The sequence below is a fragment of the Haliotis asinina genome, chromosome 14 (assembly GCF_037392515.1).
Source record: "Haliotis asinina isolate JCU_RB_2024 chromosome 14, JCU_Hal_asi_v2, whole genome shotgun sequence".
Classification (NCBI taxonomy): Eukaryota; Metazoa; Mollusca; class Gastropoda; order Lepetellida; family Haliotidae; genus Haliotis; species Haliotis asinina.
The window spans coordinates 41,988,860-42,005,639 of NC_090293.1; the positions used below are offsets into that span (position 1 = coordinate 41,988,860).

Genomic DNA, 16,780 nt, shown 5'->3' on the forward strand with positions numbered 1-16,780 from the left:
GCTACAAGTAATGTACAGAGCTTCAAATGGATTGCTGCCAACGTCACAATCTAACACCATTGGCTAATTTGGTTATCAAGTGACTAGACTTGTCTCCTCTTTGTAAACAAACTTGCTTTTATACAGTCCATATCTACCTCCGTGTACACAGAAAATAATGTTTGGCATTATTACATGTACCGAGTACAACTGCACCTGTTGGGTGCTAAACCATCACGTTACTTTCCATGCTGGGAGAAAATGCTGTCATCAATGTGCCCGCGTCAACATAATTGACCGTTCTTCTGGTCGCATTTGAATTCATTTGATGTGAAAACTCACATAATAATAATTAAAAAATAATACCAAATAAGTAATACAGCACATAGACAGATCCAGAGGTGGGGTGCATAGGTTCGACCCGTGAAGATCCGAGTAAAATTGATCCTCAGTGACCCATGCTTGACATAAGAGGCGACGAAAGAGATCTGGTGGTCAGGCCTGACTGGGTTGATATGTCATCGGTTCTCCATTGCGTATATCAAACGATATATCAAACTGTTCATCACTGGATTGTCTGGTCCAGACTCAACTATTTACAGACTATATAGATGAACTCATGGGGGCTTGTAACGCTACAAACTGCCATTAAGGTATGAGTTAGTGAGTTTATTCGAGTTGTATGGTGGCGGTCTGTAAATAATCGAGTCTGGACCAAACAATCATCCAGTGTTCAACAGCATGAGCAACGATCTGAGCAACCGATGACGAGTCAACCTATTCTATTCTACCCCGGACCTACACGTGTCTCAATCAAGGTATGAAGTGTCACTAACAGAGTCTTAGAACTACGACCTGTTTTATACAGTTATAAGTGACGGTTAGTGACAGTACATATACCTTAAATTGATGGCAGTTCTTAACGTTACAAGCCCTTGTGCCTAGATATAGGTTAGTCGACTGACCCGGTGGTAAATGTGTTCGAATCTACTTTCGAGACGTCTGCCGCTGCTCCTAATGATCAGCGTAAATAGGGAGGTTCAGATATTACTGAGTCACACAAAATGTTGGCGGTGAGATATCCCAGTGGTAAATCGTTCGCTCGTTGCCCCGGTTCGATTTGCCAAGTATGAAGCCTGTTTCTGGTTCCCCTTTCGTAATATTGCTGGAATATTACTAAAACTATTCTCACCCACTCTAGAATATAAGTCAAAGATGACGATATACAGTACTCAAATGAGTGAATTTAGTTTTACGCCGCCCTCAGCAATATTCCAGTTATATGGCTGAGGTCTGTAAATAATCGAGTCTGGACCAGACAATCCAGTGACCAACAACATGGGTATCTCACGAGTACTCAAATGCCGAAGTAACTGATCGTTGTGACTTTGTAACTATTACGATGAGATTTTTCAGGATACAAGACCAAAAAATATGTTTATTATTCATTGAAGGCAAACATTACTATTTCATATAATCATATCTGATAATTTCCCTCCTTTGACCTCAGAGCATCTAGGCTCGTCATGATACCGATGATATTGCCAATCTTAAATTCAGCCATTTCAGCAACTAGGTATTATACCTCCTCCACGCCTGAGGCGGACTGAGCCGAAATGCTGTCGCAATAAAACAATTCTGGAGATTCCTTGAAATTCGAACTGAATTCTAAAACATCTTACTGCATTCCGAATGTATTCCATCAGTTCTATATTGTCAGTTCTTGTAACATGCCCGAATGTTTTAAACATGTTCAAAACATTCTAGGTACGTTCGAAGAGGAAAACGATCGAACGGCATTTGAGGTGCATTCTTACTGCATTCTAAGTATTCTTGCTGAATTCTAAGTATTCTTACTGGATTCTAAATATTCAAACTGCATTCTAAGTATTCTTACTGCATTCTAAGTATTCTTACTGCATTCTAAGTATTCTAACTGCATTAAGAACATATTCTTAACACATTCAAGGGAAACAGAAAAGACACGCCAAATTCCTGTCAGATTCTCTCGAATAAGTCGGAATGAATCTCGGGTGATGCTGGACTTCAGGTGGAATGTTCTTCAAATGCATCCTAATATTTCGGTTGAAGTTGGAATATAGCTCGGTTAAGGTACCTCGAATACACCCGAATACGGTCAGAACGTCTCTCAAATGCTCTTCATATGAGCCCTGATGTCATCAGAACACCACCGAATCGCATAAAAACGTAGCCACACATCATTGAAACCGGTAGCATTTTGGGTCTCTCATTCTTTCAGAGCTTGGAAAAAAATGTTTAATTTGACATCCTCTGCCGAATGCGGTTCAGTTTCGGAAATATTATTTTCTGGCTGATTCTCCTTGATTTCTTTCAATTCGAAGAAGTATGAATGAGCTTTTAACGATATATTTCCGGCGAGCCTATCATGATCTGGTTTTAAGCACAACACATACTTCACGTGGTTACCTTGGCCGACTCAGTGATGAACCTTGTAAACTGGTATTCAAATCATGAATTGTAATCAATGCTATTAACGATCGGTGGGGTATCCTAGAGGTTCAAACGGCTTGTCATGCCGAAGACCTAGGTTTGATTCCCCACACAGGTATAATGTGGGAAGCCCATTTCTGGTGTACATGAACGATAATCTGACACTACAACGTTCATAGGGCTGTTCCTGCGCCATATTTGTGGGTCTGCGCTATATATGGACACAAAAGAGTGGAAAATATAGATACGTCAGGAATTTATGACTGGGGTGTGGATGAAGATGATTGAGAAGCATGTACAATGTGAATGACCCCTCCCCTCAATTTATATACAATGTAAGAGCCCCCAAGCTTGTCATTTACAAAATTTATCCCCCCCCCCCACTCCTCGTTCCCACTATTTTAAGCATCGTTTTAAAATATTTACGTATACAAAATTGCAGATACACCTCCCCAGAATAAAATGGGGGAACCCCTAAAAACATGATCACCCCAAATAGCCACGAACGGTCCATTAGTAGTCTTTCACGCCGTCCGCTGGTCTGTATTATTTTAAGCACATGTATATAATACAGACGGCTTAAAAGAATAATAATTCATCAATATTATACTTTAATCCGAAACAAGTAACGCAGTAAGTGGTTTGCAGATATATATTTCTGAAGTGAAGTCAAACATTTCCCCGTGGACCAAAAGTGAAATCAAACAGAACAGAATCCACATCAGCTGTTTTCAATTTTACAGTAATAAATTATAATATTGACACAGTTTCATTTAAAAAATCTTTATCTCAGAACAGTTAAATACTACAAGTCCATGTCTGTATCATCTGTTGCACCATGTACAAGTTTGCATAACTAATTATGATGATGAAAATATCATAAATATATATAAACAATAACATCGTGAGTAAGAACAAATTGCCAAATGGTATCATTTAGAACCTAAACATATAAATAGTTTACAAGATGTGGTTGATAATTAAAATCACGACATACAATTATAAAATCTTTCTTAAAAGAAGAGAACTGTGTAGAATCAGTTTGTGAGTATATCGGCGGCAGACTGTATACAGAAGGTTAAGACAGATAAGTGTGTCTTGACCTCTCTCCAGCGTCCGGCATCGTCCCCAATCTGGTACAGGAGGTCTGCCATCCCTGGAAACGTGGTCGTTTTGTAGTAGTCGGCGCTACTCGGCGATAGCAACACGTGCCTGAAGACAAAAACAAACAAACAAAATTGTCAGATCCGGTTTAATTGCTCCTACCCTGCGGTGTCGTTGTCATGGGCGATCTTGTTCGGGATGGACAAGGAAAGTCCGGAAACAAGCGTACACACGTTCTTGCACATAGCTGTATAACTACAATAATTTAATCCCGAAGGCGATATTAACTTGTTCAACACGCGATGTTCTTGTCATGGTTCTTTGGATTTAAGAACATGTTTATTTGTCGATAAACGCATCTTTTTTACATAAAACGTAAGCTCCCAATGTCATAGGACACTTCTTAAGATGCTGCCATCTTAAAACTATTAATGTCTTAGTGTTTTTCATTTCTTCAGATTCCTGCTATGAATTCCGATCAAGTTTGAGAAATTGTAAAACAAATTTTCCCTAGATTCGAACTCACATTGTAAGACTGACGGTATAATGACTGGAGAGAAGACATGAATATTTAGAAACTAATTTCTATTTCAGTGAGTGAGTTACTATTAACGTCACACCGGACACATTTCAGACATATTGTGACGAGAACATTTAAATGTTTTTCATAGTAATGTGTGGTAAATAATATGAACCTGTCATCGAAGGACAGTAAAACTGACTAGAATATTACAATATCAAGAAATAAAACTAGCATATATCTCTAAAATGGGACTTCAGATTAGGACGATACAATATGAAAAGGGCCGAGGATCGCCAACAACTGAAAGTAGACAACCACTCAAGGGGCCATGGGGACTTACAGTACTCTGGCTACCTGCATCTACCCTAGCTGGATTTATACAATCCCTTCAGCCACTGGTGATTGTACTGATAGTTAGACACAATAAAACAACAAATATTCTTCGATTAATAGGTGTGAAGAGCTAAATAGCCTTTGGACATTTTAGGACTTACGTACCCTCTCAGAAGGATAACATTGTTCCAGTACTTTAACCCCCTTCGAGGATACAGCCACTAACAATCGAAGTTACGAATCTAACCTACCAATCATTAAAATACATCAATATACAGAACATATTAACAAAAACTGATCAATGAATTTCCTTTAAAAAACAATAATTAAACGAGAACTAATTATTGATAAAAAGATCCTTATCTGTTTTACAGTAAAATATGTATCCCTTGTGATGGAGAATTCAACACAGTTAATTCATATTTTAACTCCAAACAGTCGGGTTCTTTCCTGTCTTCCTCTTCCTATTATTTGTAATGAGTTTATCATGTGCACATGTATACTAACTGGTGTTACTTTGGCCGGTTTGAGTGGTCGACAGCGTCACACGTCTTAGTAAACTCAAAGGTTTACTGTGACTGTATCTCGCGATATTACACATGCTTACTTGTATTCCTTTCTGTTCGGAAGTCCGGCGTGAACCTGAAACGACTTCTCCATTGCCTGCAGCTTGTCATTGACGGACCTCACTTCAAGGGGGCTGTAAGAATGACGTCATTAAACAGATGATGTCTGACTTAAGGTGTTGATACAAAAAACGAACAGGGCGTTTGTTCATATGCACTCGTAAGAAAACGTACTTGTTTCTCAGCAAGGCTTGAGGAAGCTTGTCGTAGGAGGCAACTAACGGGGTCGGGTGGTAATTCTCATTGGTTTGGTTGACATATGTCATCGGTTCTGAATTACGCAGATCCATGCTCATGCTGTTGATCACTGGATTGTCTGGCTCAGACTCGATTATTTACAGACCACCGCCATATAGCTGGAAAATTGCAGCCTGCGGCGTAAAACTAAACTCACTCACTCGGGGAGGCCGTCTGTGTTTTTGTTTGTATGGAAGGGTATTAGTGCCATATTTTACGTAGGTGATACGTAGATGATACTGATGCAGTAAATGTCTCAGACTTTCACCATTTCAGTTTTACCTCCAACATTAAGCAGACACGTGGTATAACAGATGTTCAGCAGCTTTGTTCAGGTTCGAATTGGATTCTCTTTGATCAGGATCTGCCACAAAAACATAACTGTTTTCAGAGTAGAAGCTCTGTACAACTCGAGTCCCTTGGTGGTAACTCTTTCGAAAACCCTAGTTGTGACGTGACAGCAATATATCTCACTTGTTCACTCAGTCGTTGACTATTTACGTACTCACTCACTCACTAACTCACAAGGGCAATAGGCTCCTTACTTGTGTAAATCAACTTTGTCCAAAGCCAGGTGAAATTTCTTTGCGGCTTTGGTAAAATTCTGCGATGCGGACCTGATAGCCACTGAAATGAGACAAGGAAATCATTGTAACAGAGGTGTCTCACTTGAGGAGTAATTACTTCGCGTCCGTGTGAAAGACATTTCGGCGTGATTTTGAATGTCCGTTGGCTCTCGTCATAACTAGGGGGTTTGCAGCACTACACCCGTGCACGTAGGTTTCTAGTCTGAAAATAAAGAAGGTCTCAGGGCTCCATTTCATTCTATTTTCTTTTTACTGTGAACTTTTTTTTCAGTAAAATATGTTCATTTCGGAGACTAGTTGTTAGTCTAGTAGGTTTCGCTAAAACCCCAAACGTGTTACACTTGCATCGCGCATCCTCTAACAGTAAGCCCACACGCCTTGACACTGACATTTGTCCGGTAGATTTTGTTCTAGGTAACGGCCGTCTCAGAAGACAAAGTGACACCCAACACGGCGTTCAATCACAGGCCATAAAATTTGTTTTGTTACCTTTAATTAACGTGAGTACTTCCACGTTCAGAGTAGAATGCATGTTATTTTAGCTTTATTATTGTTCGGTATTACTGTGACCTGCAAAAACATTTTTAATATCAAAGAATAATGAAACTAACCCGACGTTATGCCGTGAGAAGAAAATTTCTCTTTTTCTGAGTCGAAAAGAGTTTCAATATAGGCTTCCACTGCTTCAGCGTAATCTCGCGCATCCATCGGTAAAATCAGAGAATCGACGAGATCTCGTGCAGTCTCAATGAGAAGGGCCGCCACTGATCTCGCAGTCCCCAGTTCAGGATCAATCATCTTGACGTATCGGTACCCGTCATAGAGAGTATGGTACAGCGGGTGGGTATGTTCCTTGTGCACCCTGTACCCCAGGTCCTGCAACAGGCAAATCGATGCAGTATTACGATTAATATAGTTATCTTAATTGTCAGAAACGTCAGATGTATTACTAGTCTTGTAATTTGGTGATGATGCCTTTCAGGATAAAATACCATTGCCCAAACATATGAACATTAAGGAGTTAATGGTAGTCACTGGCACCCATCTCCAAACTTAAATTAAAGAAGTAAAGAATAAATACAGATTTATCAAATCGAAATGCACGTACATGACAATGATGATCCTGTTTACAAACAGGCCAATGTTTCCTGAATTTCCAGATCCTCACAGGGATAGACATATCACATTTAGTTTAAACAGAGGTCATTACTCGTATGTCATGTATACCGATTTCTCAAAAGAAACGTCACTTTTCAAACTCAAATCAGAATTTCGTTGTTACAAGGTGGTGTTTTGATTATGATTGTGTTGTCTTGTTCACGTGTTTTTTCAATTTCACAGTTTGACAGTTATTACCAACACAAGTGTTCTGCTTCATGAAAAAAAAAAGAATATCGACCAAACGCATCTAAAAGTATGAACCGTTCTTTGTCATCGGAATCACTGAGGTCTCGCGAAGTGCGGTGACCTAATCACGGGTCCTGTATTGCCCTCGGCAGCAGTGTGTGAAGATGACGGAGTGGGGCTTCTTTCAACATTATTGTTGATCCGAAGAAACGTTTTTGTTAGATGTTAGTACAATGCCAGGAAAGATTCCGGTCAGACTTTGGTGAATCCCACGATTTTGGAATTCGACGTCCACGACCACAAGGTCAGGAAAAAGAAAGTTGAGGAAAAGGCCATTTATAAACAATTACCATGTTCCTGTAGCTAGCTGTTAAGGTAGGGATAGCAACGTCTTCTTCGAATGGTACAAAGTCCGACCCGGCTCCCGGCATTTTCAGTCTGGAAAAACATGTACATCCAAGAGACACTCATTACTCGCAGCATATTTTTCAGTATTTTATGACTACAGTATAAACAAGTGTTTGTCGCTAACATGGCAATGTCCGTCAGACGCTAAAAAAGAATGAAATATTTGTAACATATTTATGACTTCATATTTTTAGTCACATAATAGATGCCTGAAATGACTGGTGTCTGCATAGTCACCCATTGTAGGCTGTCAGCATAAATGTGTTATGAAATATCGCGTTTACATAAGATTGAAAAATGGTCAAAGTGTGGTGGTGACCTTGAAGATAAGGTCATGGTCACCAAAATCAACAGATGTCTGGGAAATGCCACAATGTAAGCTGTCGCCAAAGGGACATTCATGAGATATCGCGTTAACAAGAATCGGGACGTACGAACGTATGGACGCCGCTGAATAAGGTTAACACCAAGGGTAACACCAGCTTGACACACATTATCACAACGCGCTAACATTAAGAAATCGGCTGGAAAGTGCTTCTCGGATCAGGCCCCGTCAGTCCAGACACAGGGCTTCTTTTATCGAATAGACCAACACGCGTCATGATGACATCTGTCGACTCAACAGGTGCGTACTTCGAATTCGAAGTCATGGCAACAGCTGTGGTTCCAACCTCCAGTAGGGACGTTGGCAGACAGGTGCAAATTTCGAATTCGACCAGCAGCTCGAACCTCGATCTTTCACACAACCACCTGATCGCTCCTGGTCGCTCAACTAGCAGAACCCATTAGATTTTATCGTTTACCTTCATATCGCCATACCTTCAAATATGGCAGTGCTATTACCATTTGTCGACACTGTATGGACCATTTCTGTATAATTTTCCGCTGCTTGTTTATCGAATTTAATAAACATAAGTACAGCGCCGTGAAATCCTTTGACATGGCGGCCCATGGGGCTGTGCATTGTGAAACCGTAAGTAAGTTGATAAATGTGATGTCATTAGTTTAATAGTGGTAGGAGAATTGAACTGAAAGTATGTGCGGTAGAGCAAGGATGGTGTGCTTGTCAAATTTGATAAGGATCTATCCTAAACTCACTTCATGAAAAATTACTTTTGCTGAAATAACATGCACGTGTATGGAAATGACGTCAAGTGTCCCAGTATGTATGGGTCTGTATGTCTTAGGGCTTGCCACTATCCGCTACAGTATGAGTATGGTATAGTCAAATACCGATGTGTTGAAACTGAAGAAACATGCACAAATCCCTCGTTTTATCGAGTTAAACTATCGCAAAATCACGACTAATTCAAGAATACAGAATCCAAACGTTAACTTTGAGAAAACCGTACGTTCGACATATCAAAATTCGACACAACGGTGTTTACATATACAATAATCGGTGTATAAGTCAAGAAGCCCAATACCTGGGATACTCCTTGCTTGATGCGTCCGGATTTCTCTCTCGCCATACATCAAAGAGTGTTCGACCCGCCTGATTGTAATCAGGAACCTACAACATGACGAACGTGGAGCACCTCTACTGTTTGAAATTATTGATTCATCGAAAAACGATCTTTTTGTCAGTAACTTTGTCAAGAGTTTATGTCAGTGCATGTCTTTGAACGTTGTTAACTAAGTGTCCACTAACACAACAAGCCGAAGAAGTTGTAACTGGAACACTCAAACTTTATTTTAACTAATGTTAATAAAATGTAATTTCTATACTTGATTCTCGTCAGATTACCTCGAAGTTTGTAGGTCCATAAACAATATGTGTCAAAATGGAATTAAACAGAACTTCGTCGATTGTGGTGGAGTATTTGGAGTTCGACAAAATGATAAAATGTTAGTAAAACCCGTATCAGCCAAAAAAACATGTTTTAAAAACTAGCTATTTAAGCGCCTATAAGAGTACTTATTTAATTTATTATTGCTTTAAAACCTTTTTGGCTGCTCTGAAAACGGCACGTCTGAGTGTTGGTGTTGCCGCAACCTTTATAGAGTAATTACCTGGAAGTGAAACATTAAAAAATATATAAAAGTATTAACGTGATTTGAAACCTGTCATTTAAAGTCATGTTCTGTAGGGTGTTAAGTAGCGAACTGGTGATAGATGGAATCAGCACCATCTCAAACTAACACGTTATTAACTTGACATCATCACCTGAAACATTGTAGTAAATACTGAGTTTGGCGACCCAGTTCTAACTTTTTCATGAATGCAAGAGATTTGACTTACAGTGTAAGATAAACTAATGTTAAATAGTACAGTAGGTTTACTGTGGATATGCAGTTAAGTGGAGAACATGTACACAATACTGCATTTTAAGACAATAATGTGATCGTAAGTGACTCAGGTAACCTTAGTGCAGTGTTAAAGAATGGGAGTTAAGGTAGCCTTAGTGCAGTGTTAAAGAATGGAAGTTAAGGTAACCTTAGTGCAGTGTTAAAGAATGGGAGTTAAGGTAACCTTAGTGCAGTGTTAAAGAATGGGAGTTAAGGTAACCTTAGCGCAGTGTTAAAGAATGGGAGTTAAGGTAACCTTAGTGCAGTGTTAAAGAATGAGAGTTAAGTAACCTTAGTGCAGTGTTACAGAATGGGAGTTAAGGTAACCTTAGTGCAGTGTTAAAGAATGGGAGTTAAGGTAACCTTAGTGCAGTGTTAAAGAATGGGAGTTAAGGTAACCTTAGTGCAGTGTTAAAGAATGGGAGTTAAGTAACCTTAGTGCAGTGTTAAAGAATGGGAGTTAAGGTAGCCTTAGTGCAGTGTTAAAGAACGGGAGTTACGGTGACCTTAGTGCAGTGTTAAAGAATGGGAGTTAAGGTAACCTTAGTGCAGTGTTAAAAAAAGGGAGTTAAGGTAACCTTAGTGCAGTGTTAAAGAATGGGAGTTAAGGTAGCCTTAGTGCAGTGTTAAAGAATGGAAGTTAAGGTAACCTTAGTGCAGTGTTAAAGAATGGGAGTTAAGGTAACCTTAGTGCAGTGTTAAAGAATAGGAGTTCAGGTAACCTTAGTGCAGTGTTAAAGAATGGGAGTTAAGGTAACCTTAGTGCAGTGTTAAAGAATGGGAGGTAAGGTAAACTTAGTGCAGTGTTACAGAATGGGAGGTAAGGTAAACTTAGTGTAGGCTGCTTCGTGAAAGGAGACCCTGGTTTACAGGTGTTATATCGTACCTAAGCTCATTGATAGTCATGATGGTAATTACTTGATTGTCCGGTCCTGGCTCGATTACAGGTTGATCCAGGCCTAACCATATTTCAGTCACATTACGTGCACAACGTGTAAACTCAAGTGTCACATTGCATTCAGCCTTCTCCATGGTTAAGATCAGTGATCATAAGTCAGGCCCATCTCACATCCGAAAACCACAATTCGTGGATCCTGACACAAAAAGGGAGGTAACTTTTGCATCAGGCCTCACTTCTTAAATGGTTAATACTTGACAGTAAATGAAATTGGCTTACCAGCTGTAGTAGAATCGATGTTTAGATAGGCCACAGCCTGGTTACGCAACCACATGACATTCTCCTGAGACAAGGTAAACAGTTGATACAGTGCTTTTCTCTTTCTGCATATAGATCCTTTGATGATGAATATGTTTAGTCCCTGCTGTGTATATTTTCGCTCTCAAACAAAACACAAGTAATACTGAGCTATGATGTTACGATTTTAATAATATTTTATATCACATAATATCAAATGACACAAATATTCATTTTACACCACTCCTATACTCCTGCGCAAGATTAAAAAAATATGCATATACCAACATTTTATAAATAGCGCAAAACACGTTTCATTAACTGATCAGACATCTTTATTCAGAACACTTTTCACGTGCATGTGTATACGCGTACATACTAATACAAACATAGAGCAGAAAATAAGCATACTCAGACATGGGAGAAACTAAAGATTTTACGCCGCTTCTTTGTACTTGCACAACACATGAAAGACTACAATGCAAAGTAATTACCTCGACCCACTCGTATGACCCGACTAGACCAAACTCCTCAGCATCCCAGCTGCAGAACATCACGGACCTCCGGGGCTCCCAACCTACAGATCACAATAACAATGGTACATGTCGGCGTGCCAGGATTTACTCACAATCTTTCAATATATTTTGGAAATAATGTGAAAAAACGAAAAAGATGCATCGCCGTAATTATCAACAGTCGTGTCACCTTTCTATTGTGCGTCCATGACGGTGCGATTGCGAGTTCAACACCCACTATCTCCACTGGTAAACACCAACGATAACATCACAAGTCATCTAAAGACAAGTCATCGTCATTATATTCCTACACACGTGCGTGACGACACATGCAGATACATACTGGCACCTGCGGGAATGGATATATTAAGATGAATCACACAATGTCTCTCACCATTCAACGGCTCTTCAGGTGTACAATAAATACATGTATGATGAGAAATGAACCATGGCGTTCAGAAACGGACTTGCCATTGGTTTACAAATGTATTCACTGTAGCTCACACCTGTGCCCTGAACAACTGTTGCGGTTCTCGGTCGTGCATCTCACATTGTCATAGAACCACCAACATGACGATGACCTTCTGCTTGCTAGACACATATTGGATGATCCTGCGCACTAAACGCATTTGTGACAAGAGAGGCGGTACAACGAATTGGGCGAGGACACTTGGCTGCTACAGGTAGCTTGACGATTATGCACGTGCAATACATGCTAACCGTGACATGAAATCAACACCGCATATTCCTTCGAATGATAAGACTGCAATTTCAGGCATAAGATACTGATATTTCACGCTAACCTTTAGTTAAGACGAAGACAAATATATGATTGGGACATTGACAAGCATTTTAGATAGTCAACAATTTTGCTAAAAAAAAACCCGGAAAATGTCATTTGTTTCGTGAAATGGATCGGTGGTCCTAAACATATTTGCTCAGTATATTGTGTTGATTCAATTCGTTCGGATTGCACCTGTTCCCAAAATCGAGTGTGCTATAACAATTCATGCGTGAACCGCACGGGGAAAATGAACTTCTCGATATTTATCAGACAACCTGTCTCCCTTTTGTTTCAAGTGGATCGTTCTGTGGGGCGTTCCCAAGTATGCAAATTGGGGTCATTTGTCAGGTCGTGGGTCATCATATATGTGTTTACCAGTAGTTGCAAGACATGGGCTTTAGCATGATCACGTCTGAGTAGGTGGTAGATCGGGCAGACGTTACAATGGCCTTACCTCCCTTGACTCGCTCGGCGTAAACTCTGGACATTTCCAAAATGGCGGCACTTCCGGAAGACGGGTCAGCTCCACCGAACACCCATGCGTCTCTGTGGTTTCCTATTAGTACCACTCTGTCTGTATGAATACAAAGTAGGTGAAGATATATTTGTGTTTGGCTATTATCATGAAGGACAGGTCATGTAGACCATAGAGAATTCTTTGAAATACTCACCGCTTTCTATAACGCCTTTCATCTTAGCAATGACGTTGTATATTGTGACTGTTTTCAATTTATTCTTCACAACCAGTTTCACTTTCCTGGAAAACAAAATCAAGAGATTGCAAAACAGCAAGTATTTACAGTCCGACGCCGCACAACATTCTCGCTATGTGACTGCGGTCTGCAATGGCAGGCAACCAAGTGATCGATGAACTAGAAAATACAGTAACTATTGCTAATCATAAATTACGAACATCTCTGTTAATCTAATTCTGAAAATTTCAATCAGACCCAGTTGCACAACATACATGTATGCCTTTCTTTAACTCTCTGCCGTTCAGTTGGCAAGGTAAAAGTATGAGGATTCGCAATTCTGTTTCAATTTATTTGATTTACATTTTTGTTTAAAGTGAAATTCATCGGTACGTTTTTACTGCAGACGGACTAGAATCAGACAGATTAAAACAACAAACCGTCTGGATGAGTGCATAGCTAATCCCGTGGCTTTTACCTTCTTGGCAAGACCCTAAATACTGACCCGTGAAGATCCAGGTTAGAATTGATCTTCAGTAACCCATGTTTGTCCGGAGAGGCGAGTAACGGGATCGGGTGGTCAGGTTCGCTGACGTGACTGACACATGTCATCGTATCGATAATTGTAGAGATCGATGTTCTTGTTGTTAATCAATGGATAGAGACTCAATTGTTTACAGAACACCGCCGTTATATATCTAGAATATTGCTGAGTGTGGCGTAAAACAAAACTCACTCAATCTAAACAACAGCTTTACGACGTTAATACTGTCTCCGTTCTCACTCATCGTGATTTGATGTAACTGATTAGGAAATACAAAGAACAATGAGACCAGCTCAAAAACACTCAACCACCTCGTCCTGTTAGATATACCTTAAATAAAATATTATGTGACAAATATACTGAAAAAAAAAGAAACGCAATTTTCGGGAAAAAGTGAAATCACATACGAAGTAAGTGTCCGTGTTCACGTCTTCTGTTAAAACATTGTTACAAAAAGGCAGGGTTGCGTTTCCTTTGCTGTTCAGTATATGACAGTTATTACGTTCAGTACTACATTCAGTATTACGACAACGCGTAAGGCAGCATCAACCATGACGACAACATAGCGGCGACTTATCATTGTGTGAGAAAATGCGGATGAGGAACGCACGTGTTTGCTGTCATGGTTCCCCCAAGTCTGTAGGTGATGTTCAGGCCCCCTTGCCACTCGGGGGGCGCTGCAGTTCCCTCCATTGCCCTGGGAGAGACGTACATTATTATGTACATTATTACTTACACTGAATGTTGAATCTGTTTAGTAAACATTGTAACGTAAACAGCAAAAGAAACGCGGACAAAACTGAAACCTACAGGTAACCGTTCATGTTTATGTCGCCTATTTGAAAAGTTTAAAAAATGCCAGAGGTGCGTTTCTTTTGCTGTCAGTATATTAACTACACATTTCCTCGAAGCAGTGTGTTTCTGGTCATTGTAATGAATAATTATCATGAGAATAAGGACAGTTTCCTATATTACATTTTCAAACAACCTTTCGTCCCTTATTGTATGTTTCTCTCTAGAAGCTGATGAGTACTTCTAAACGGAACTTTTACTTCTTAAACAAAAACACACACCAGGGCCTAATTTTAATTCATTGATCAACCATACGGTACTCAACGTAAACGGATATTATAAATACGTTAAACGTGAGAAAATGAACATTAATCATATAGCTGAAAATAAATATTACAAGAATAATAACAAAATTGCCATCTTTTTACCTCAGCAGAACATAGGCATCAGCGTAGCCAATTGGATGGCAAGGTATTTTAGGAAGTTTGGCCTTTAGTTCTTCCTCAGTCAGTCGTTCAGTATACCCTGTGAATATATTGTTTGTCACAAGTGAACAAAGTGTATGGTAGAGTATACATATTCTTTAACATACCAGATTTTTGGAAGGTTAATGATATACTGTAAGATAAGTACGCGTTGCCGTGTACCTTCTATGGTTATACGACAAATACACGTTGTCGGGTACCTCCGATAAGTGCACGCTACTTACACGTTGCCGGGTACCTCCTATGATTATACGACAAATACGCGTTGCCAGGTACCTCCGATAAATGCACGCTACTTTCACTTTGCCGGGTACCTCCTATGATTTTACGACAAATAGACGTTGCCAGGTACTTCCGATAAGTGCACGCTACTTTCACTTTGCCGGGTACCTCCTATGATTTTACGACAAATAGGCGTTGCCAGGTACTTCCGATAAGTGCACGCTACTTACACGTTGCCGGGTATCCTGGGGTGGCTTGATCTCCTTTAATCATAACGATGTTACCCCTCTGGACACCGGTAGATGGAAGCCAGATGCTGTTGGGGTATGTGACGTTACCGTGTGTGTAGTCACTAGGGTCCATGAAGAGGATGATGCCGATGGCACCATATTGGTAGGCAAAATTAACCTGATTTATTTACAACAGCAGTGTTTATAAACCATACATACAGAGCATGTGGGTATATGGATTCTAAATCACAGAATATGCGTAAATCAGTATATGTCTCAGTGGATTTTATCAAATATCACAACTATTATTGTTCCCATAATGCCATGTTGTATGATCAGTGAGATCAACTTTTGTCTTTTCATAGATTGAAACCCTGTTGTGAATCCGAACTATGAACTTGTCCGGAGTGAAATGTGTGAGTGAGTGAGTTTGGTGTTACGCCACTTTAGCAATATTCCAGCAATATCACAGCGGAGACACCAAAAATGGGCTCCAAGCATTATATAGATTAAAATGAAATCCGGAAAACGAAATCATTCGCACAAGATATATTCCTTTTTTCCATTCATGACTAATGAATGTTCTTTACAAAATAATCCAAGACGTGTTTCCATAAAAAGAAATTTCGTTTTTTTTTCTGAATATTAACACTCACGGGTTTTTTAGTGTGAAGTAAAGCAATCACAACTTTCCACTTACGTATCGGCTGGGAAAACATGCGAGGACTAATCAGAAGTACAGTGCCTCACCTTGTTCCCTCGGAATATCTGCCCATATCGAGCAATGACGATCTTTCCCGAAACAGTTACCCCAAGTCGGACGAGGTTCTCGAAGTCAACATCTCGGGCGTAGTTGGCATACACGAGCTCGCTCTGTAAGGTGACATGACGTCTACTGTAGAGTGACCGTGACTTAGCACCGTTGACAACAACGTCATTAACACATTTCAATTAAACATTACTGCTTGCAGTTCCATCGACAGCGCTATGTAATATGCATGTTAACCCAAGACCCCTTGCCTTGTCATTGATGGACGTATAGTTAAGAGTTACCATGATGCACAGACTACATTTGTCGTAGCTTCATAGATTGCAGACAATGTTAACGTCATCATGCAATGTTCATTCAGTCAGATTCTTCGGCTCTGTCTGGACAGTTGGGTCTCTGTGTCTTACAAGGCGCTGCTTGTAGCTTCCAGCTCCCTTTGCGCGCGCGGGGGCCAGCTTACTTCCGGTTACAGACTTCCCATGACAAAGTGTTTATGCAAGAACCACCACCACCTTCACAAATAATCAATACTTAATACTATCTGCCCGTAAATGTGGATAATACTTTAGAAAATGTGGTTCACCTTCCAAACTATTACTGTTACACATTTTATATATTTACTGATTCCACTGTCATCTTTAAATCTT

The 16,780-nt window shown here is 39.9% G+C and overlaps 1 protein-coding gene across 1 annotated transcript in view; it reads right to left on the reverse strand.

Moving 5' to 3' along the window:
• Nucleotides 1-3,218: 3,218 nt before the first annotated feature.
• Nucleotides 3,219-16,780, reverse strand: part of LOC137262131 (N-acetylated-alpha-linked acidic dipeptidase 2-like) — a 33,859-nt gene continuing 20,297 nt past the window's right edge. The window contains exons 5-19 of the mRNA XM_067799910.1: nt 16,115-16,237; nt 15,365-15,542; nt 14,856-14,952; nt 14,246-14,332; nt 13,071-13,156; nt 12,854-12,973; nt 11,595-11,677; nt 11,083-11,146; nt 9,562-9,629; nt 9,044-9,129; nt 7,559-7,646; nt 6,473-6,737; nt 5,820-5,901; nt 5,019-5,111; nt 3,219-3,663 (exon numbers count right to left, since the gene is read on the reverse strand). Coding sequence (XP_067656011.1) covers nt 3,489-3,663; nt 5,019-5,111; nt 5,820-5,901; nt 6,473-6,737; nt 7,559-7,646; nt 9,044-9,129; nt 9,562-9,629; nt 11,083-11,146; nt 11,595-11,677; nt 12,854-12,973; nt 13,071-13,156; nt 14,246-14,332; nt 14,856-14,952; nt 15,365-15,542; nt 16,115-16,237 — 1,695 coding nt within the window. The 3' untranslated portion in view covers nt 3,219-3,488. The remainder of the gene's footprint in view (nt 3,664-5,018; nt 5,112-5,819; nt 5,902-6,472; nt 6,738-7,558; nt 7,647-9,043; nt 9,130-9,561; nt 9,630-11,082; nt 11,147-11,594; nt 11,678-12,853; nt 12,974-13,070; nt 13,157-14,245; nt 14,333-14,855; nt 14,953-15,364; nt 15,543-16,114; nt 16,238-16,780) is intronic.